At 37.0% G+C, this 24,142-nt stretch overlaps 3 protein-coding genes across 4 annotated transcripts; all 3 read right to left on the minus strand.

Annotated features, from left to right (window-relative positions):
• Positions 1-2,700: 2,700 nt before the first annotated feature.
• On the minus strand, positions 2,701-7,408 carry LOC106375761 (probable serine/threonine-protein kinase At1g09600). The gene is made up of 2 exons (XM_013815750.3): positions 7,031-7,408; positions 2,701-6,964 (listed from the first exon to the last, which is right to left on the minus strand). Exons 1-2 carry the CDS (start codon positions 7,343-7,345, stop codon positions 6,728-6,730), a joined length of 552 nt encoding a protein of 183 aa, XP_013671204.1. The 5' UTR covers positions 7,346-7,408; the 3' UTR covers positions 2,701-6,727.
• Positions 7,409-7,623: 215 nt separating this feature from the next.
• Positions 7,624-11,473, minus strand: LOC106374375 (agamous-like MADS-box protein AGL19). Of its 2 annotated transcripts, none has more exons than XM_013814422.3 (8): positions 11,281-11,473; positions 10,841-11,051; positions 9,120-9,198; positions 8,983-9,044; positions 8,795-8,894; positions 8,308-8,349; positions 8,118-8,159; positions 7,624-8,023 (listed from the first exon to the last, which is right to left on the minus strand). In XM_013814422.3, the coding sequence occupies exons 2-8, from the start codon at positions 11,020-11,022 to the stop codon at positions 7,865-7,867; spliced, it is 666 nt and encodes a 221-aa protein (XP_013669876.1). In that variant the 5' UTR covers positions 11,023-11,051; positions 11,281-11,473; the 3' UTR covers positions 7,624-7,864. The 2 variants fall into 2 exon arrangements, with proteins under 2 accessions (XP_013669876.1, XP_013669875.1); XM_013814421.3 differs by having other exon boundaries at positions 10,841-11,034; positions 11,281-11,472.
• A 3,057-nt stretch (positions 11,474-14,530) lies between these two features.
• LOC106373056 (glutathione S-transferase T3-like) lies at positions 14,531-15,394 on the minus strand. The gene has a single exon (XM_013813287.2). The coding sequence runs from the start codon at positions 15,392-15,394 to the stop codon at positions 14,531-14,533; it is 864 nt and encodes a 287-aa protein (XP_013668741.2).
• Between the last annotated feature and the right edge of the window lie 8,748 nt (positions 15,395-24,142).

The following is a 24,142-nucleotide window of genomic DNA, read 5'->3' on the forward strand; positions in this document are numbered from 1 at the left end:
ACAAAACAACTTAAATGAAACTATTAATAATTAAAATAAAACATTTTAAAACTCTAAATTTTACATTTTAAAGCTTTTTATTACTTTAAAAATGTTAAAAAATAATAACAAATGTTGTTAACAAAAGATATTTCAACTAAATCATAAAATAATATATATAAAATAGAACACAAAAACATCATAGTTTTAGATATACATGTTTTTAAGTCGGGTACAAATCGGTTCTTATCGGGTCGGGTCTATTCGGGTCGGTTCTTTTCGGGTCCGGGTTTATTCGGGTCGGTTCCTTTTCGGTTCTGGTTCTTTCGGGTAAAAAAATTTAGACCCAAAAGGTACTTGTAAATTTTCGGTCCGGTTCCGAATCAGGTATTTTTGGGTCGGTTCCGGTTCGGGTCTTCGGGTCCAGGTTAAAATGCCCAGGCCTCACGTCAGCTCTGGATACGGTTTTAGCGGAGAGCATCGCCACCTTAGCCCTCACAATTTGATCTCCGCATCATGATAAGCTTACCGCAACCGGTACGAGCTTCTCATCAAAGTGTAAAGGAGGCACAACCTCTTAGCATCTATCAGTGACGACGTTCTCAAGCTCCATCCCGAGCTCTGTTTTTAGAATCTTGGTGCATTATCTTCCAACTCCAAAATCTTGCAGTCACAGTTACGATTTGTTTCATCTCCACCGCAAAGTTATGACAACACCAAGGTCTTGAAGCGATGTCTGCGATAGCTTCTTCACCAAGAAACAAACAAAGCTCGACGGACGTTTGTTTCATCTTAAGCCAAAGATAAATTATTCTTATTAAATCATCACATGCTTTAGTCACTTTTAAATTAGTGTTACGGTTGACATTGTGGCTTTGGTTTAAATTATTAAACAACTCATTTTCATATAATTTTTATGAGATGACTTCGTGTTATTGCTTTGATGTTGGTAGTCTATGATATTAATAAGTTGACAATTATTATATCATGATGCACAACTCACTAGCTTAAGTAAAATCAAGTTCAATCGGTTGTTTGTTAATTATGCAACTGTTGGTTATTTCTTTTGGTTCATATTGGTCTAATCATGATCATGCTTTTTGTGAACCAGAGTCAAAGAGAAAAACAGAGCCAACAACCGGTTGCCACCACCATATGTCCTCATGCTTCAAAAGATGGCTCTCAGCTACGAGCTTGTCAGAAGCAGCACAAGCCGGCGCTTTCTCACGTCATCATGCCTGACGAACACACAAGCCAACAACTTGCTCGGCACACACGATCTCAACACGAGACTTCGGGTCGGCAATAGTTCGGTAAATTTGTATTTTAGGCATGAGTTTAAATTGAACTTGCTTGTTATTAGGCACGAATTTGCAGGCGACTCGCTTATCGTTAGACACGAGTTTACAAAAACTCATCTTTGGCTAGGCATGAGTTTACAGAAACTCTCCTTCTACTAGGCACGAGTTCTCAGTAAAATCGCCTTTGTCTCAGCATGAGTACAGTAAACTCGTCTTTCGCTAAGCACGAGTTTAAAGCAAATTCGCCTTTTACTAGGCACAAGTTCAAAGTAAACTCACCTAAATATTCATAGGCATGAATGTGTCTAGTTAATTGTCTAATAAACCCTATTCGTAAAATTCATAGAGATCGATTTCATCTCTCTCTACGAACTTGGGGGGCTTACTGTTGGGGGTGGATTTACATCCTCCCTCAAGACCCATTAGACAATAAATTAGACACATTTTAATGTGAAGCCCTAGGCTTCTTCCTTCTATAAATAAGGAATTATCTCCTTATTAGAAAGGCTCTTCTTTTCTCTTTCATCTAGACTTAGAACACTTTTTACAAAGAGTTTATGGATTCTTAGACTTATTTACACTTGTAATCATACATGTAAAACAACCTTTGATCTATAAATTCTTTTTGATGTTCATTTCTCATTTGATTCTTTCAAAATTTCTCATAAACTTCAAGAATCTAATCTTTTTATCTTTAGATTCTTTATTTGATTGATTCCAACAATAATCACCAGCATAAACACCATTTTTGGATCAAACAGTTGGAGCTAGAAGGAGGTTGCTAAAGACACTATCTTCAAAGCATATCAATCTTGGAAAAATCCTAAATCTAGGGTAAAAAAAAATCAAAATCAAAATCGACTCTAGATCGGGGAAGATACGAGTCTACAGAAGGGAGGAAGCTTTCTTCGAAACCTTGCTGTTGAGGTCACGAAAGAGCCCAAGATTCTCATGAGCTCGCCGGCTCGTCAAGCTGAGAACTTGTCGTTATGGTCCCATCTCGGCATCTCGCCTCCATGGGTGACGAACTCGTCAATTCGCTTCTCCACCACCACGTCGAGTCCAATCACACGCCAAACTCAACCCGTGTTTGATCCCGGCCTGTAACATCCATGCGATCCACAATGAAACTTGCCAAGAACAGGTCGCACATGAACAATCGCGATCTGCTCCAGGTCATTAAATCTAATGGCGAAGAAACCAGCGGTGGAGAGTGACGGGGTCGCATCCTCAGCTCTTCACGAAGAAGCTGTTCGCGGCGGAGAAGTACGGTGTCGGGGTTGTGATCGGGAAATCTGAAAAGACCATGATCGGCGGCTGTGGAGCTGGATTCGTTGGGTTTAGGAGCATCTAAACCAAAAGACTTCTCCTCTTCTCGTCATGTTGATGAGATGACCTTTGTTGCCAAGAGCAACTCTTAGCTTTGTCGGGAGAAAGTCTTGAGCTTCAGAGACTCTGTTCACAAGAGACCCAAGCGACCTTATCTGGCTCAAAAACAAGTCTTAGTATCTGAAAGAGATGGCGTAGATTGAATCAGCTTCAGTTACTTGATCTCTCTCATAACCACCTCAAAGGCTGATTGCCTTCAGAGATCCCCAAGCTGCGGCAGCTTCAACATCAAGGCGAGCTCAGTGGTTGCAAGGCCTTGTGTCTTCGTTCAAGGTCTCAAGACAAGCATTACACCGAGAACTTCAAGCTTACCATCCGTTGCAAGATGAATCGGTTCTCTGTCATGATCTCCCGAGCAGCTCAAAGGTGTTATCAGCTTTCCTCTCCATGGCTCTTCCGCAAGCTCCGAGATGAGAACAAGCTCAAGCTCAGTCGCGATCTCTAGAGCAGTTCAAAAGTTCGAGGACGCCAACACCGAGAAGCCCAAACTGGACGTCAAAAACAGAGCTCAGATCTTATCTTGGGGTTAAAGAGCTTTGGTGAAGGTGTTATGGTATCATCAACCTCTCGATTCTATTTCAAGAAAGCTCTCCCAAGAGACATGACCACAACATCGGGTCCACCTCGAAACAATTCTCCTCCAGCTAAAAGATAAGTGTTTTATTACTTATGAGATAACCCATATTATTATTGCTCGTAGCCTATACATGTTAATAACTAATAATTGTCATGTTAACGAGAAACTAGCTCCACCGCTTGCTTAATATTGAAACAAAACTTGTTCTTTTTTTTTGGATTTTGTTTGATCTAATCATGATTGTGGTTTTGATGAACCAGAGTCAATCACGATTGTCAAGCCCAAAAGAAAAATCAGAACCGGGAGTAACGCGGAGTCCTAAAGCCACCTCGCCACAAGAGACGTCCGGAGGCTCGAGACGAAACCTTCTCAGCATATTTGTGATCTCTACAATCGAGAAGCAGACAAGTGACCCGCACCAAGAATGACGAGCTCAAATTCTCTCAACGAGCTTGCCGCAACCGGCACAAGCTCAAGACGAACTCATTTTAAGCTCGGCTTGGATAAGAGATAACCACACCATCTCATCTCGGCGAGGTCTCTTCTTGATCCATGGCTGTCCATCTCGGAGAGGTCTCCTCTCGATTCATAGCTATCCGTCTCGACAAGATCTCCATCTCAGCAAGTCGTTCGTTGGTCTCTTTGGTGGCTCTTCATTCCGGTCGTGTTAGCACCGTCACTACTGATTTAGTGGACTTGCTCAAGTGGTCAAGTGATTCAGAGTAACATCACGTTCTGGTCAAGTGGAAACCAAGAAGGCTTTCGGTAACATGTGTGGTGGAGATGATGACTCGATCACGGTTCATACGGTTGCCTACATGAGACCGAAGAAGAAAGGAGTTCGAGCTCATTGTCTCTCTCTCGGCAACCACTCCATCTTCTCCACCGCAAAAAGATAAGTTCTTGTCTTGAATTATCACATGTTTTAATAACTTTTAAATTTATGCTACGGTAAACATTGTGGCATTAATCTAAATTATTAAACAATTTTGAGCAGTTCATTCTCATATAATCTTTATGAGATGACTGCATCTCATGTCATCGCTTTATTGTTGGTAACCTATGATACTAATAATTAATGATTATCATGTCATCATGTGCAACTCACTACCGTTAAGTGAAAACAAGTTCAACCTAGCTTGCTTATTAATTATGCAACTGTTGGTTATTTCTTTTGGTTTATATTGATCTAATCATGATCAAGCTTTTTGTGAACCAGAGTCAAAGAGAAAAACAGAGCCAACAAGCGCTCACCACCGTCATATCATCATGCTTCGAAAGACGGTTCTCAGCTTCGAGCTTGTTGAAAGCAGTACAAGCAGCATAAGTCGGCACATCTCTCAGCATCATCATACCCTGACGAGCATACACACCAACTACTTATTCGACACACACGATCTCAACACGAAACTTCGGGTCGGCAATAGTTCGGTAAACGTGTACTTTAGGCACAAGTTTAAATTGAACTTGCTTTTTATTAGGCACGAGTTTGCGGTCGACTCGCTTATTATTAGACATGAGTTTACAAAAACTCGTCTTTGACTAGGCATGAGTTTACAGAAACTCTCCTTCTACTAGGCACGAGTTCTCAGTAAATTCGCTTCTGGCTCAGCATGAGTCAAGTAAACTCGTCTTTCACTAAGCACGAGTTTAAAGCAAACTCGCCTTTTACTAGGCACAAGTTCGAAGTAAATTCGCCTAAACCATCATAGGCATGAATGTGTCTAGTTCATTGTCTAATAAACCTTATTCGTAAAATTCACAGAGATCGACTTTATCTCTCTCTACGAACTTGGGGGGACTTACTGTTGGGGATGGATTTACATCCTCTTCAAGGCCCATTAGACATTGAACTACGCTCATATTGCTAGGAAGTCCTAGGCTTCATCTTTCTATAAATAAGAAACTACTTCCTTCTTAGAAAGGATCTTCTTCTCTCTTTCATCTAGACTTAGAACACTTCTTAGAAAGAGTTTATGGATTCTTAGATTTAATCTACACTTGTAATCATACATGTAATACAATCTTTGATCAATAAACTCTTTTTGATGTTCATTCCATTTGATTTCTATGTTGATTTCTCTTAAGCCTCAAGAATCTAAGAAATCTATTTCTTAAATTCTTTATTGTATGAATCTGACAAACGCACTGTTTTCGGTTCAAACAATATTGACGTGGACCCCAATCCAGAAGGCTAAGTGGCTTATCATTTTTATTCTCTTTAGGTTACGTTAACTTGAAGAACAATCTAATGGTTAACCGATTCGGTTTAGTTCAGTTTGTTTGATGTATGCTGGTACTTTGAGAATCAGAGTTACTTTGTAGTTTTTTTTTGAATTGAATGTTTAATTTAATTTAAAAGCAAAAGATTTTTTTTACATCACGTATGTTCTTTTTTAATCTTGAATCAAAATAAAAACTCTAACTTTCTCCTCCTATATTAACTTCTCAAATAAACTTTAAAATGAAACTTCTATCTTGTATCAAACTAATGTTACATCCCTTCTCCAATCTCTCTATCTCCATTTCTCTGAATTAATGTGAGCTTGTTTCTCATATTTTTTTGTAAAGAAGCTTTATCAATAGGACTGCTGGAGCTTCAACTTCCCCATGTCTCCTTCTATTCTGCTCTCTCCAAACCATATACAGTCGCTTGAAACATATACTTAATGAGAAACAAATGCATATTCCTCCTCGTCGAGTCCCTCATAATTCTCAGTAACTCTTCCCATCTCACTGTGTACTTATCTCTCAAAATATCCTTCATCAAAGCCTCCCAAATCTGAGCAGAATAAGCACATTCAAAAAATAAATGCTCAAGAGTTTCCAATGGCTCAGTGCATAAGACACAAGAAACATTGACATTCCCATTCCAATGTCTCATCCGATCTCCAGTAGCAAGTCTTCCTTTCATTGCCGTCCATAATATGAATGAATATTTCGGTGTTGCATATTTGAACCACACTTCATTGTACCAATCAGCAGAGTTGATGTCTTTCTCTAGTGAACTGCCATGTTTCTCTCGATGAGAAAGACCTTTTATAGTTGATGCTTTTTTTTTTCAAATTAGAAGTGTTATGAAATTAGTACATGAGGTTCTGAGAATTCGACACCGAGTAGTGAAGAGAGTCTTAAGAGGTCATGTTCCATGTATTGGAAGGGATCCTTAGTAATATATAAGATGGATGAGCCACTCCACTTATCACCAATTGGTTTTAGATTGGAAGCCCATCTAGCTTAACATGGTATCAGAGACCGATCCATGCAGTCCAATCCGATCCATCATCGATCCAGCCCAAATTCGGCCCATCGATCCTTACCCGAACATTCCGAGATTGACGCTCAAAGAGCAATCATCTCAAGGGGGCGTATTAGGGATAAATGTCCCACATCGGATATTGGAAAGGATCCTTAGTAATATATAAGACGGATGGGCACTCCACTTATCACCAATTGGTTTTAGGTTGGAAGCTCATCTAGCTTAACACCATGTACTCGAAGACCATGTAGATGATCGAGAGTCGTGTTCTACAAGCATTAGCCCTTCTAGTTTGATGATGTTCGGATGGTCTAGCTTGCGGAGGATTGTGATCTCTCTGGCTATGCACTTGATGCTTTCTGAGTCGGTGACATCGAAACGGATTCTCTTGAGAGCTACGGTCTTGTTGCGGGGAAGATCTCTAGCTTTGAACACCTTGCTGAATGTTCCTCTTCCAATCTGTTTATCAAATGAGAATCAATAAGGAGAGGGAGTCTTAAAAAGAGAAGAGAGAGAGAGAAAGACTTGTTCTTGCTTCTCGAAGTGAGATTCACGGCGAGGAATCCAACCAACAAGGGCTTCACCAGCGACGGAGATAAGCCACGGCGGCCAACCGGAGTCAGCTAGTTCCGATGAACGAGGAGGAGGATTAACAACAAGAACGCTCTCTTCTCTCTTCAGCTCCTTAAGACCTAATTTATCACTCACCTTTTCTGAGACTTTCTGTGCTTGATCATCATCATCATTAGCGATGATTGTTGCTGGTGGAGAAACTTGGAAGCGAGGACGGTGTTCCGGCGACACCGGTTTCTTTTTTCGAGAAGAGATGATGCAACCCATATGTTGACAAAAGCTTGAAACCCACGACAGTGGAGATACATTGTAATATGAGTGAATATAGAAATTGCAGTTAAAGGAAAGCCAAAAAAAAAAAAGGCAGGTAAAGAGAGGGAGATGTCTAAAGTCTGTACAGAATCAAATTCGCCGGAAAGTGACAGGCACTTGAATGTCTTCACTTTTTCTTTTATGGAAAAACACACACATAATTGACGTGGACCCAAATCCAGAAGGCTTAGTGGTGGGCTAATCATTTTTATTCTCTTTAGATTTACGTTAACTTGAGAAACAAGCTAATTGTTAACCAATTCGGTTTAGTCCGCGTTATTCTCTTTAGACTACGTTAACTTGAAAAACAACCTAATGGTTAACCTATTCGGTTTACATGAAACATTTTTTTTTTATTTTAACTCCTTAACCAGTTAAATACACAATGTAATAGGTATTTAACTTATTGACATCTCAGACTTTTGGAAGAAAATATATATAATAAGGTTCATAAATAACACACGTTCTTGATGATTAGTTTTGAGGAGGGATTTTCTTCCATTGTCTTGTCTCAGGAGGTCCAATGAACAAACCGGTCTCCACTTCCATGTTGCCATTGTCATCCATGTTCACTTCTGCTGATGATAAGGTTGATGATGATGATGCTACTACTATTGCTCCCATCCCATGCAACTTTTATTTACAATTCACCAAAGCTCTTAATCAGCAAACATTTTCATTTCATTACAGTAGTAACATTTACCACTAGAGGAAAACATATGCATACCTTCTCCTTCAGCTCTGTATTTTCCTTAATGAGATTCCTCTCCTAAGATTTTGACAAGGAACAGAGAACTTTTTCTTACTTAAAGTATTGAAAATCGGAAAAAAAACATTACTTACTTATATTAGTATATAAATAGATGTGTTCATACGAATTAGAGAAATAATAAGAGTAAATGTGAATTTTGTTTTACCTCTTCCTTCAACTTCTCGATTTCTTCACGGAGTAGTTGGTACTGAAAACAATTGAATATACAAATATATGTAAGCAAAAATTTGCATAGTTAAATAATTTAGTGAATATATACACCTTCGCATGTACATTCCAGTGTATCTTTAAGCCATATATCCACACTAGATGTAGTTGCGTTGTAGATACTCTTTATTAATTACAATATTATCTTGAGATTGATAACATCATTAGTGAAGGCATGCAAATCATGCACATAGACGGCAACGATATACTCAAGCATGGAACTCCACAGACCGAAATTTAATATCATTAGTGAAGGCATGCAAATCATGCACATAGACGGCAACGATATACTCAAACATGGAACTTCACAGACCGAAATTAAACAGCATATTAGATGTTTAATAGAAGGACATATATTGTTCTACATAAATATATATATAAAAAATCATATATACATTTATAGTGTGATTGTCAATAAGATTTACCTTCTTGGCTCTTATCCTGGTCAAGCCTCGCTCTAATTGATTCTCTAACTGTTGCAGCTCCTCAATAGAACATGCATCAATACCTTCTCCAAGCAATTTCCTGCAATTGATATACAAGTTACATGATATGACAGTTTCTAATTCAAATCAGTAAATAATTTGCTCATCCGATATTAACAGTTCCAAACCGTTTAGATATCTCTAGCTGCTCAATTTTTTTTGTTAAACCATATATCTCGTCTCTTGCTTGCTGTCAACCAAAATATGAATGAGAATTAATTCGAAGCATAACTAAAATCAAAGATTCATAAAGAGTTATGATTACCTGAGAATTATCATCTCTCTTGTGATTAAGTCCAGTTTCTTTGACTCGTCTCTGGTATCGTTCTATTGTGTTTGCGATACTGAAAATAATTAAGTGAAAACCAAAGAGAGTCAAAAACAAAACTTAATTAGGATATGATCTCATGTTGTGATAAGAAAAACAAAGAGAATTAATCATGTAAATAATGCTTAGTTGCATTGTTACCAAAAGTTAGGATATGATCTCATGTGTTCGAGGATGATATGTTATATATATGACTAATATATTTTAACCATTTTTCGTTTCGGATACCCTCTAATTTTGAAACAAAATCTTCTCATTTGATTAAATGAAAACAGAAAATTCGTTCCTCTTGTTCTATGTAAAGATTTGTTCCCATTTACTTCAAAATGCAAAAGATAGTAAATACCATAGCAACACATACATACAGACTGTATATATAGATGCACATGGACATGCTCAAATCGATGCTGAAATAAATAACCTTCGCCCTTTAAATATAATTAAACACTGTGTTAACACTATGATTATGTGGTTAAGAATGCCTAGTTAATTGTGATTAACCTCTCTTGGCTTTGCTCAAAAGACACGTGAGTACACGTATATTCTTGAAGTGTCTAATCGTTTTACTCTATATATATGTTTAATCAGCATCAAACAAAATGATCAGAAAAATTATAACTAAATTAAATACATAAAAATAAGAGAAAACATAGAATGAATATAATTCTGATCTACACACATGCGCCGACTCCTTCACTGTCATTGCTGAAGTAAAGCGTTTGTGTGTGAAAAGTGAAGCAAAATCTCTCTTTGTTGCCACATTTTCACATATTTATATACATTTAGATAATACATTCATATACACACATATCAAAAGAAGCATGTAGCCTCGCATATTTATCAGAGTACAAATGTTTTACATCATGTACTCACCATGCTTACACATGTCTGTTCATACATAAATGAGTAATCCATCCATTATTTTCAAACGTTCGTAAGAAAAAAAAACATATATGTATATACTAATGTGTATATTTTATATATAATTACCTATAGAGAGAACCCCACACACACACACTTGTAACATGTCTAAATAAGGAAACATACTGGTACTTCCAAGTATGGTATTTTGCCAAATTCATGAGCATTCTGATAAAAACATATAGGCCTAGTTTGAGTAACTAGAGGACACTACTACTATGCTCAAAACTCACATATAAGAAACTAACTCGATTTTGCTCAAAAAGAAAAACTAACTAGATATCATATGTAGGATAGCATTGACTTTTCTTTGTTATACTTATAAATGGATAAACATTAAAGTTTCCAGATCAAAAATATCTCATCAGAGAGAGAGAGAGAGTGTGTGTGTGTTAGTCGGATAGATCAAGTCATCTACAGCAAGAAGTGGATGGCTCACACAAGTACACATATATACATATATATACATCATAGGTTGCAGTGCCATGTAAATCTGGTTACTAAACTACAATCCTACCAAAAGTACTCCAGTTTCTTTCTCCGATCTACTTTTAATAACAAAAATCACCACTGAAACACTCTCTATCACGACTTTGACAATCACATAACCAAATTTAATCCATTGAATCTCTGGTAACATCGGACCGGATTACCCCTAAGTCCTAATCGATCGGTGAGGTTTAGCTCAAGTAGATGGATAAAATAGAGAAGAGGATAAGATACACATATGTACGTACCCAGAGCTAGAGAACTCATAGAGTTTGGAACTTGGAGAGAAGATGATCAAAGCAACTTCAGCATCACAAAGGACTGATAACTCGAAGGCTTTCTTCAAAAGTCCATTTCTTCTCTTGGAGAAGGTCACTTGCCTGCTCGTTGCGTTCTCTATCCTCTTCATCTCAGTCTTTCCCCTCACCATCCTTATTTAATCCTTATCAAAATAATCTTCTGCTTTTTAGTTTAATCACAAAACAGATTAATTTCACTCTATAAAATAAGAATACTATCTAAATGTTAAAATTAATTAGATGAATTATGTATGGTTCACAATAACATGAACAGCGAAAAGGATGAAATCTTAAAACTAAAATCGACTTGTAGAAGGAAAAAGGAAGCTATTTATAAATAGAAATTAATGGATCAACGAAAAACTTAAAGACGGATATCAAGATTTAACCTCTTGATTTGTATGTGTATGCGCTTGGATTGATGTGTTTTTCTATTTGTGTGTATATTTATATCTATTTATCTTATCGATCGGTAGAGGTAGATAAAGAGAAGAAGAGAGATTTTGGGAGGAGGGCGTGTGATACAGATTTCTGGGAACTTCTCTCAGAAACCCTAGATTTATCATGAATGAGGGGAGAGAGAAAACAAAATAAAATTTGATATTTTTATGCTTAATATTCGGTAATCGTCTTTATTATTATTATTATTTCAATGCTTTTTATTAAATTTGCCATTTTATGTTATGCCTATAGTGATCTATATAACCTAGACCTGACTCACTAGTAGTCTTGTACATTGCACTTATATTTTTAGAAACAGCATTACGTAATTTCTTTCTTCTTTTGGTAAAAGCTTTAAATTCATTTTAAGGCCACTACGTTTTTTTTTTTATCAAAGGGCCACCGCATATAATTGTATAGCATAGTGTAATCATTCTGTGCGGGGAATAAAAAAGCTTCCAATAGATAACAAGTTTGATTTCACTATTGTGAAAATTTTCTTTTGGATTTTAATTTTTCAGTTCAGTAGTTTTTTTTTTTTTTTTTCAGTTCAGTAGTTATTAAATTATAACTTTGTCTTGATAGTACGACGCATATATATCTGTTTATACATAAGTAATAAAATCAGAATTGCTTATAACATTCTAGTATATCATTCCGTGAACACTATGGTATTAGTAAATGATGCTCTTGTAGTTGCAGATTTAGCATCTCTGCAAGTAAGAAGTGAGGTAAAGGGGTCTTAGAGCACCATTATCCCTCAACCCCATAGATATCTTATTTTTTTTAATTGTATTTAATCAATAAAGTTGATTAAGAGACTTGATTAAGAAACTATATATTTGTATGCCTCCATTACAAGTCTCTTATTTTGTGTTTCTTAAAAATAAAATAATGTTAAACATTTTATTAAAATTAAAAATTTTATATTACATAAAACATAATAAAAGATAACATTTTAAACAAAGACTTTAAAATAAAAACATGAAAACAAAGATTATTACAATAAACGAACAATATTTGAAAGAAGCATGGGAGATTAGTTGTTGTCATCGTCACGTCCAAATCTACGCCAAATATGTTGAACCAAATCATATTTCAGTTGTTGATGCATTTATCTATCACGAATCTTTGTTCGAACACCCACCATATTTGCGATATTTGAAGGGATATATGTAAAATATGTGAGGTCGACATGTGAACTTTCGTGGTCTTCTCCTTGTTGGAACTCTAAAACATTAAATTGAGTGTATCCATCTCGTTCGTCTTGTACAATCATATTATGGAGTATGACACATGCTCTCATTATCTTTCCAATTTTGGCTTTATCCCAAAACAACGCTGAATTTTTAACAATGGCAAAGCGAGCTTGCAAGACTCCAAAAGCACGCTCGACATCTTTTCGGACAGCTTCTTGACGTTGAGCAAATAAAACTGCTTGCGGACCTTGTGGTATTGGAATAGATTGGATAAAAGTTGCTCATTTCGGATAAATACCATCGGTAAGATAGTAAGTCATATGATACTCTCTTCCATTGACGGTGAAAGTGACATTTGGAGCTTGACCTTTTATTATGTCATCAAAAATAGGTGAGCGATCAAGAACATTGATATCATTTAAGGTACCTGGAGGTCCAAATAACGCATGTCATATCCAAAGATCATACGAAGCAACCGCCTCTAAAACGATTGTTGGTTTACCCGAACCACGAGGATATTGCCCTTTCCAAGCGGTGGGACAATTCTTCCACTCCCAATGCATACAATCGATGCTGCCTATCATCCCGGGAAATCCACGATACTCTCCAACATCAAGTAGACGTTGAAGATCAGCCGGTGTAGGTCTTCGTAAGTACTCATCGCCGAACAAATATATTATCCCTTCCACAAAATTTTCCACACATAACCGAGTTGTTGTTTCACCGAGCCAGAGGTATTCGTCGACCGTATCAGCTGCGGAACCATACGCCAAGACACGAATGACTGCAGTACACTTTTGAAGGGGAGATAGACTAATCCTTCCGATAGCATCTTTCGTTTCCCGAAAATATTCAACTTCGTTGGAGAGTCGATCAACAATGTGCATGAACAATGGCTTGTTCATTCTAAAACGGCGTCTGAATAAATTATCAGGATACGTTGGAGTATCACTGAAATAATCATTCCATAAACGAATATGCCCTTCTTCACGATTTCTTTCGATTTAAGCTCGTTTTTTTCTTTTTTTTCTTCGTTCTTCTCGGTCTCCTTGAATAGTAAACTTCTCAAACGCTTGATCAAAATATTGATCAAATTGTTGATCAAAGAGCTCATCAAATGCATCATCAAACTCCTCGTGTAAAGTGTTTTGAGAAGAAGAAGCCATAGGGGTGAAAAAAAAATATAGAGAAACTTGTGAAAAAGAGTTTATATAGAGAGACTTGAGAGTTTGTTTAAGAATAATAAGAGAGAATATAGAGAGAGTTGAGAGTTTGTTTAAGTTTTCTTCTCGGTTTATAGAAGATAAAAGAGAATATAGAGAGTGTTGAGAGTTTATTTAAGAATCAAAAGAGAGACTATAGGGAGACTTGAGAGTTTGTTTAAGTGTTCTTCTCGGTTTATAAATGATAAAAGAGAGAATATAGAGAGTGTTGAGAGTTTATAAATGAGTTACAAGTCGAGAGATATGTGAGTGTTGAGAGTTTATAAATGAGTTACAAGAAACGAGTCACAAGACATTACAAAAGTGACATTACAAGAGTCACAAGACACTACAAGACACAAGTCTTAACACGACACAACCAGTACAAGACACTACAAGAGTACAAGACACAAAGTCCGTGACACTACACCACTTCAAACAACAAGTCCGTGATCCTTCAAACGTTTCTGATCTTCTCTATACTTGTCTCTTCTGACACTACACCACTTCAAACAACAAGTCCATGATCCTTCACTTTTCTGTCATCGACCAATGCTCCTGCAATGAAGATGAACAAGACCATTTTAAATAAAATTGACCGGAACATTAATATAAACACAATTTTAAGAACAAGAGCAGAGAACATTATATTAAGACAAGCGTTTATATTAAAACTAGAGAACATTATACATAAGATGAAACAGGGAAACCAACATGAAGATGAAACATACCGAGACTTAACATGAAAATTAAAGATGAAACAATACATAACATGAAACTTAAACATTACACTTAATCTAACTAGGAATCAACTCAGCTATGAGTTTCTTCTTCAAAGCTTCATCATAATCAGCTAACGGTGATGGCTTTGCAACAAGACTCTCAAGCATCCTCATCTTGGAAAGCCTTTCCTTCAGTTGCAAATCCGCCTTCTTAAGGCTCCACATAGACTGGAAGTCAGACAGCTCCTTCCCCTCAACCACCGGCCTCTTTCCACGGGCCTTTGCTGCCTTAACACCTATGGAATGATTCGTTCCCTCATCGTTTTCATTTACTTGCGAGCTTGCAGAATGTGAACCATCCCCACACTTTCTCCTTTTCGAGCTGCTTTCATTTTTAGTTGTAGAAGATTCACACCACTTCTGGTCATGGCGAAGCTCATGCCAAGCATGTTCAAGTGTGAACCTCTTCTTATGGTTGGAGACGAAGATCTCGTGGGCTAATTTTATAACATCATTCTCGTTCATACCACTACTTTTCTCCCTGGTAGCTGCTTCACAAGCCCCGCAAAACTTGCAAACTAGATCATTTAGCTTGTGCCAACGTTGCTTGCACGTAGATCCCTCTCGTCTTTCACAGCCCGCAAGCTTAGGACTATAGGACAAGTATGTTGCAACTCGCTCCCAGAAGGCGAGTGACTTTTGCTCATTGCCAACAACGGAGTCTTTGCTAGTGTTAAGCCATGAGCTGATTAGCACTATGTCATCTGTTGGCGTCCAGGTCCTTCGTTCCTTACGCTCTGGACGAGGCTTGCCACCTTTTTTAGGAACTTCCGATGATGAGAGGGAAACGGTATCTGATAAGTTACCGAAGATAACTTTTTGTTGACTATTTAATAGTTCAACAAAGTTAGAAGAGTCCTCAAACGGATTGAAATCCATTTGCGAAGTGAAAGAGAGAGGAGAAAGAGGAGAAAGAGGAGAAAGAGGAGAAAGCGGAGAAAGAGAAGGCAGAGGAGAAAGAGGAGACAGAGGAGAAGGAGAGTGATTGTGCATTCAAGTTTCGTATGTGGAAGAGAAACACATAGATTCGAATTTATGCAAGAAAGAGGGAGAAAAGAGATTGCGCATTCAACACACTCAACCAACGCATTCAACTTTTCTATTTCAAAAGCATCAACTAGAACATCGCTTCTATTAATTACCAACAACCAACACTCAACCAACACTAAATTCAATTCGAAACTAAAGTAATTCGTTTCAGACAAGAGAACAAAACCAATTCAATTCAAAACTAAAGCAATTGAAAACTAAAAACAACCAATTCGTTTCAGACAGTATCACAGAACCAACTCAAATCATCACAGAAGAAGCTAACTAAATTCATCACACAATTCCTAGCTTACCATTAATCACACAAGATACATAACCAACTCATCACGGAACCTAACTCAATTCATCACATAAACACACTCAAAACATCACAGAATGGTAGCACTAACCTGTATTGTAATTGTAGTCCTTTGTTCGAAGAACCTTCCTCGTGTCTCATTCCACAGAACAAATCAAAGCGTATGTGATCCAACCATCCCAGAACACAAAGACAGAAACAAAAAATTGAATCAACATCCACAAACCAAATCAATATTAATAAAGTAGCAACAAAATGTCAATCGATCCAACACAACAAACAAATCAATCCACAGACAGTATCGAACACAACTATAAAATCAATCTCCTAACAGAAGAACCACAATCTAAGACATGCACTACAAGAAAACAGCGGTATTCTGACGGACATTCCGACGAAAAATGAAATCCTCGGAATATCCCGAGGAAATTCCGAGGAAACACAAAATTTGGTTTCCTCGGAATTTCCTCGGAATATACCGACGGAATTACGAGGAAATATTAATCCGTCGGAATATTCTTATGGAATACCGAGGAAAAATGTATTCCTCGGAAAAAAACGATGAATTCCGAGGATATATTATAGCCGTTAGAGAGCCGTTGGGAGATTTTAAAAATTCCGAGGAAATTCCGACGAACTAGCCGTTGGCGTCGGAATTCCGACGGAATTTCCTCGGGCTGTCGGTAGGATTTCAACTACAAATACAAGCACCACTCTTCCTCTTCATTCACTCCATATCTTCATCCTCCCTCTTACTCTCTTTACACACGAATTTGATTCATAAAAAACATGTCTTCTTCAAATTATTTTCGTTCTTGGATCGATCGACCTCATTTGGATCCGAACACAAGATTGCTTACGGAAGAATACCAACGAGGTATTACCGAATTCATGGGGTTAGTTCACCGACAACCGGAAGCAAAAACAGGTATGTTAAGATGTCCTTGCTCTAATTGTAAAAATAGAAAGGTTATTAAAGAGTGGGATGTTTGGACTCATCTATATTTGAGTAGGTTTACACGAAGTTACAAAATTTGCTATCATCATGGGGAAACTGATTATGAACATGGTACTACTAGCGAACCTCAGCCAGCGGTTAGATTAGAAGAACTAATTAGAAGGGATGTAGATTATGGTGTAGGTACTGTGCAGATGGTAAATGATCATTTTAGAGGGAAAGATTTACCCAATGCACAAGCTAGGAGATTTTATGATATGTTGGATGCTGGAAAGCAATCATTGTACGAAGGTTGCAGAGATGGTCATTCAGCTTTATCATCTGCTACAAGATTGATGGACATTAAAACAGATTATAATTTGGCTGAAGACTGTGTAGATGCGATTGCTGATTTTGTAAAAGGTATTCTACCCGAGGATAATGTAGCTCCTGGTTCATACTACGAGGTTCAGAAACTCATAGCTGGTCTTGGTTTATCGTATCAGGTAATAGATGTATGCAGCGATAACTGCATGATTTATTGGAGGGCGGATGAACAGCGGGTTACATACAAATTTTGTGGAAAGCCTCGTTATAAAGATACGAGTGGAAGAGTTCCAGTGCCATATAAAAGGATGTGATATTTTCCTTTGACGGAAAGGTTACAGAGGTTGTATCTGTCTGAACGCACAGCGCAACCAATGAGATGGCATGCGGAGCACTCAACAGATGGTGAGATCAGACATCCTTCAGATGCAAAAGCGTGGAAGCATTTCCAATCAAAGTATCCCAACTTTGCGCATGAGAGAAGAAATGTCTACCTTGGATTATGTACTGATGGTTTCAGCACGTTTGGCAAGAGTGGAAGACAATATTCTTACACCATACAACATACCCCCAAACTTGTGCTTGCGACGAGAGTTTTTGTTTCTCTCGATTCTCGTTCCCGGACCAGAGCATCTTAAGAGATCACTTGATGTGTTTCTTCAGCCACTAATATATGAGTTGCAACAACTATGGGCTCAAGGTGCTGAAACATACGATGTTTCGTGTAAAGAAAACTTTCAAATGCGGGCAGTACTAATGTGGACAATAAGTGATTTTCCAGCATATGGTATGTTATCTGGATGGACAACGCATGGAAGGCTATCATGTCCATATTGTCAAGATAACACTGATGCTTTCCAACTAAAACACGGAAGAAAAACGTGTTGGTTTGATTGTCACAGGAGATTCCTACCACCTGATCATCCATATCGTAGGAGTAGGAATTTGTTTACGAAGAACAAGAGGGTGTTTGACAGTCCACCTCCGGAAATTTGTGGGAAAGATTTGAAGACACAACTAAGAGATTTTGGTGCAGAAAGGACGCCAGACGTCGGTGGACATGAGCGTTTTCCGGTAGATGCTGTTGGAGACCTACATAACTGGCACAAAAAAAATTATTTTCTGGGATCTGCCATACTGGGAGGATCATCTACTAAGGCATAATTTAGATGTCATGCATATTGAGAAGAAACTTTTTGACAATCTCATGAACACGATCCTTAATGTTCAAGGTAAAACAAATGACAATTTGAAGTCAAGACTAGATTTAGTCGATATATGTGGTCGTTCAGAACTTCATGTTGATGAGAATGGTAGGTCTCCTTTTCCCATATACCGACTTGATGCAGAGGGAAAAGATGCGTTCTTTGATTGGATTTTAAACGATGTGGAATTTCCAGACGGTTACGCATCTAATTTGTGTAACTGTATCGACAGAAAGGAAGGAAAGTTTACTGGCTTGAAAAGCCACAATTGCCATGTAATGATACAGCGCCTCCTTCTGTTTGCCTTCAAGGAAATATTACCACAAAATGTTCATGAAGCAATTGCAGGGATAAGTGGTTTCTTCCGCGATTTATACGAGATCAGTGACTCTTGAAGGTATTAAAAATTTAAAGACTAACATAGCTGTGATTCAGTGCAACCTTGAGAAGATATTTCCTCCCTCATTTTTTGATGTTATGGAGCATCTTGTTATTCACCTGTCAAGAGAATTGGAACTTGGTGGTCCTGTGCAGTATAGATGGATGTATCTGTATGAGCGGTATATGTTCCATTTGAAGAAGATGGTGAAAAATTTAAGTAGGGTGGAAGGTTCTATAGTCGCACAGATGATCAATGAAGAAACTTCAAACTTTGCCGAGTACTACTTTCCAGCAGAAGTTCAGACCAAAAATAGAAGACCTGCTCGGCATGTTGATAGAGGCGAATGGGCAACATATCATGTTACGGTTCCAGACATTTTCACAGACGTTGGACGACTTAGCGGAAAACCAAATGACCGTCGACTTACTGAGCAGGAGCGCAGTAATTTGCAAACATATTTGCTCACCATCTGCGAAGATGTTCTTCAATATGAAAGGTAAATAAATTAGCTTACAAATTTTTATTTTAACAAGTTGAAATTTAAATCTTAATTAATTACATTATTGTCATCATATGTACAGGATTTTCATGGCAGAAAAGCGGTTCGAATATAGATACGCTACAGAGGACGAGCTAGAAGAAATGAAGCAGATAAAATTTTCTGGATGGATGTTTACTTATGTGAGTGCTTTAAACAAATTAAAATATCATTTATCACATATTTATACTAATTCAAATTTATTGATATAACATATATATGTGTTATTAATATAGGTGTCTGCTGGTTTGGCCAGAGGTGAAACATTTGACGATTGGATACGCGAGATGGTTGTTGGACCAAAATTTGTTGTGAAGTCATATCCGAGATTTTGTACTCGAGGATATGCATTCACAACTCAGAAGAGGAGACGTTCGAGTACGACTTATGATGCTGGCGTTTGTTCTGCATCAGGAGATGATGTATACTACGGACACATACGTGAGATTTTGGAAATCAAGTATTTGGGCATGGTTGGATTGCGCTGTACTGTTTTTTATTGTGATTGGCACGACAACACTCTAGATCGATGTGTGAGAACAGATGCATTTGGTGTTACATCAGTAAATTCGAGGCGAAAGCTGCAATATTATGATCCTTTCATTCTTGCTTCTTAGGCCGATCAGGTAATTAAATGTTAATTATTTAGAATGATTCATCATCATGTGTATTAATTTATAATTTTACTAATAATTTTTTAAATGTTACAGGTTTGTTATATCAAGTACCCCCGGGTAAGGAACAGAGATGTTCCATGGGTTACTGTTACAAGACTCAACCCGAGAGGCCGAGTTCAGGGAAGTTCTGAGCTGGAAGACCCACTACAACCAAGCACATCCGGCAACTTAAGTGCAGCAGAAGATTTAGCTGGAGTTGGCCTTGTAGTCGATTTAACCGACTTCGGAGAGGAATCCGTCGTTCACGTAGAGGATGAACCAGTGATTGGAGAGTTTCACCAAGATCCAGATTCAGATTCATCTGTTGATGATGACTCGGAAACAGACTAGCATCGATTTTTTTTTTTTTAATAGATATTCCTACGGAATTCCGAGGAAGATAAGGGTTTCCTCGGAATTCCCTCGGAGTATTCCGAGGAAATTCCGAGGAAATAAGGTTTTTAAACCGAAAACAACGTTTTGCGGTTTGAATAACACTTATATAACCCTTATTAAGTGTCTTAGACTAATTATGAAGTCAAAAATTTGTTCCTTACCCTATAATAAACACTTTTTCGATTGTATGAACGAAATCCCCACAACATAAGAGAAACACTTATACACTTTAATGAACAGTAAAGGGAATACTTTCAATTCGTTTTGAAATTTGTTCTTTCATGGTTTATGATCATCTATACAAAGAATCCTCAATGGTATGCATTACAATTGTATAAGAAATGAAATACGGCAAAAAAAATTGATGTTTTGAAACCCCAAACACTAGTTCCTCGGAATTTCCTCGGAATATTCCGACGGAATTCGGAGGAAGATAAGGGTTTCCTCGGAATTTCCTCGGAATATTCCGAGGAAATAGGGATTTAAAACCGAAAACAACGTTTTGCGGTTTGAATAACACTTATATAACCCTTATTAAGTGTCTTAGACTGATTATGAAGTCAAAAATTTGTTCCTTACCCTATAATAAACATTTTTTCGATTGTATGAACGAAATCCCCACAACATAAGAGAAACACTTATACACTTTAATGAACGGTAAAGGGAATACTTTCAATTCGTTTTGAAATTTGTTATTTCATGGTTTATGATCATCTATACAAAGAATCCTCAATGGTATGCATTACAATTGTATTAGAAATGAAATACGGCAAAAAAAATTGATGTTTTGAAACCCCAAACACTAGTTCCTCGGTATTTCCTCGGAATATTCCGACGGAATTCCGAGGGATATTTAAGTATCCGTCGAAATTTCTTCGGAATATTTTCATTTAACCGGGCAAATATTTCGCGAAAATTGAAATTGGAATTCCGATGGAATTCCGACGGATACTATCCGTCGGACCCTAGGTTTTATAACCACGAGCCGCTTCTTCTTCCCCATTTCTCTCTTCTTCCTCTGCGCCTCCTCTCCCTCCTCTCCGGCGATTTGCCCCTTCTCTCCGACGATATCTCCGGCGATCTCCCCCTTCTCTTACACAAATCATGTAAGGACCCTATCCCACTCTCTTAGGTTCTATTTGTTAGGTTTTTGTGTAGATTTGATAGATTTTTGTTAGGGTGATTGGTTAGGATTGTGATTTGGTTGTATAATAGGTTTAGAATTGTGATTTGGTTGAATAATTTGTTTTGTTGAATTGATTTAGAATTTTTTTATAAATTTTTTATTTTTTTGTATTTATAAAATCGATTTTTGTATATCAATTCGATTTTTGTGTATAAATTCGATTTTTGTATTATTCAAAACGATTTTTGTATATAAATTTGATTTTTTAGATTTTACAAAACGTTTTTTGTATATAAATTCGATTTTTTGGATTTTACAAAACATTTTTAATATCTATAAAACTTTTTTGTGATTAAAAACTATTATTTGGGATTTAAAAAAATATATATATATAAATATATGTATTTAATATAAATTTCTATATTTTATTAAACATTTTTAATATTATTATAACTATTTTTTGTAATGATTAAACTATTTTTTATTTATTAAAACTATTTTTTGTTTATTAGAACTATTTTTATATATTTATTAAACATTTTTAATGTCTATAAAATTTTTTTTGTGATTAAAAACTATTATTTGGGATTTAAAAAAAAAATATATTTTATATTATATAAATTTCTATATTTATTAAACATTTTTAATATTATTAAAACTATTTTTTGCAATTATTAAACTATTTTTTATTTATTAAAACTATTTTTTGTTTATTAGAACTATTTTTATATATTTATTAAACATTTTTAATATCTATAAAACTTTTTTTGTGATTAAAAACTATTATTTGAGATTTTTTGTTTTTTAAAAATAATTTCTATATTTCTATATTTATTAAAAAAAAATTTTAATTTACAGGTCGCATGATGATCATACCCGGCCTCGACAGCGTCGTGGTCGTGGTGGTACGGGGAGCCAGTCTCGGGATTCCAGCCATTTTCAGGATTCCCCTTCGCCCCACAGCTCCTACCATACATCTCCCTCTGCTGCACCCGCTCATGCTCCTCTCGCTCCCGCTGCTGCACCCGCTCCTGCTCCTCCGGGTCCTCTGAGCGTGATGAGTGTTGCGGAGTTGGTTCGACAGCCCGGTCGTGACCATCTTCCCTATCTCACTCCGTATCCACATGGACGGAGTCAAACATGGTAATTAAACATATTTTTTTTTCATTAAAATTTGATTCATTATTAAGTGTTTGTTCTTTTTATTAGGTTCAACCGATCCAGGAATGGGATCAGCGCATGGATCAACCGTATGATGTACTCGACCCTCGACAAGGGACATCCGACTTTCACTGACTTCCCTACCGACAAGCAGCATCTGTGGTTTCGTCAGTTTGTGGTAAGTATTCTAATTTTTTACTCAATTTTTAATCTTTAATATAAATTTTCTACTAATTGTGTTTTTTTTTCCAGCAAGAATTCAACTGGAATTCCGATGAGACGCTCTTTATTTATCACCACTTCGTCCATAAAGTTATGGACAACTATGGGAAGCAGATCCACGAGTGGAAGAAGAAGTGGGAAATCAATATGGTTCGATTTAATTTATTAAACAATTTTTTAATTTATTAAACTATTTTTTAATTTATTAAACTATTTTCTTTTTTTTTTTATTAAAAGGTCCCAAAGTCGATAAACAACACGGTCTGGACGGAGTTGTGTGCGCATTGGGATAAGGAAGAGACGAAAGAAACTTCTTCCACCAACTCCACCAACCGCAGGTAAAGGGAAGGACGTCTTCAAGCATAACTTGGGTGCTCAATCTATTGCATCTCTGGGAGATCGCATGGTAAGTTCAGCTGCTTTTTCTTCAATTATTTAAGTTTTGAAATTTTATTTTTTGTTCATTTCTTCTAATTTCTAATGTTTCTTTAATTTATGTTTTTTTTCAAGGCGGAAGAAAATGATGGCGAGTCGGTTGATGATCTCGCCCTAATGAAGAGGGCGTATACCAACAAGAAGACCGGCCAGATTGATGACGGTCTTGTGAGGGAAGTGGTCAGCCTGGTCCAAACTCAGGTGCAAGACGAAGTCTCTCAGCTTCAAACCAAGGATGATGCTTCGACGGCTTCGACCAACTTGTCCCGGTTTCGAATCAACGAAATCGTTGAATCCGTAAGTTCTTTTTTTTTTTTAAGTTCAATTCATTTATTTCTTGATTTAAATTTGTAAATTTGGCTATTTTCTATTTCAGTCGGTTCCAAAGAAGAAGGGACGTTTGGTCGGTTTGGGTCGTCGCACCCGGTCGGTTCCTCCTTCTTCTGCACCACCGTCCTTTGTTGATCCAGAAGTACTTACGGCTCAGTTGAAGGACAAGGATGATCGCATATCCTTGTTGGAGACCCAGATGGCGGCTCAACAGGCGGGCTATGAGGCACAAAGGAGGCTGAACCAGCAAAAGATGGAGATGATGCAGAGGATGTACCCGAACGAGGTGTTCCCGGACGTGCCAGACCCGTAGTTTTTTTTTTTCCAAAAACTCGGAATGTTTTATTTTTATTTGTACAACTTTGAATATTAACTAATATGATTTCAATTTTAATTTTAATTTTATATTTTCAAATTTAAATTTCAAAATTTTATTTTTTTAAAAAAAATTATTTTTTTTAAAATTCCGAGGAAATGAACCCTCGGAATATACCGAGGGTTCATTTCCTCGGAATTTTCCGATGAAAATTCCGAGGAACATTTCGTCGGAACTTCCGAGGATTG

The sequence above is a fragment of the Brassica napus genome, chromosome C1 (genome assembly GCF_020379485.1).
Source record: "Brassica napus cultivar Da-Ae chromosome C1, Da-Ae, whole genome shotgun sequence".
Classification (NCBI taxonomy): Eukaryota; Viridiplantae; Streptophyta; class Magnoliopsida; order Brassicales; family Brassicaceae; genus Brassica; species Brassica napus.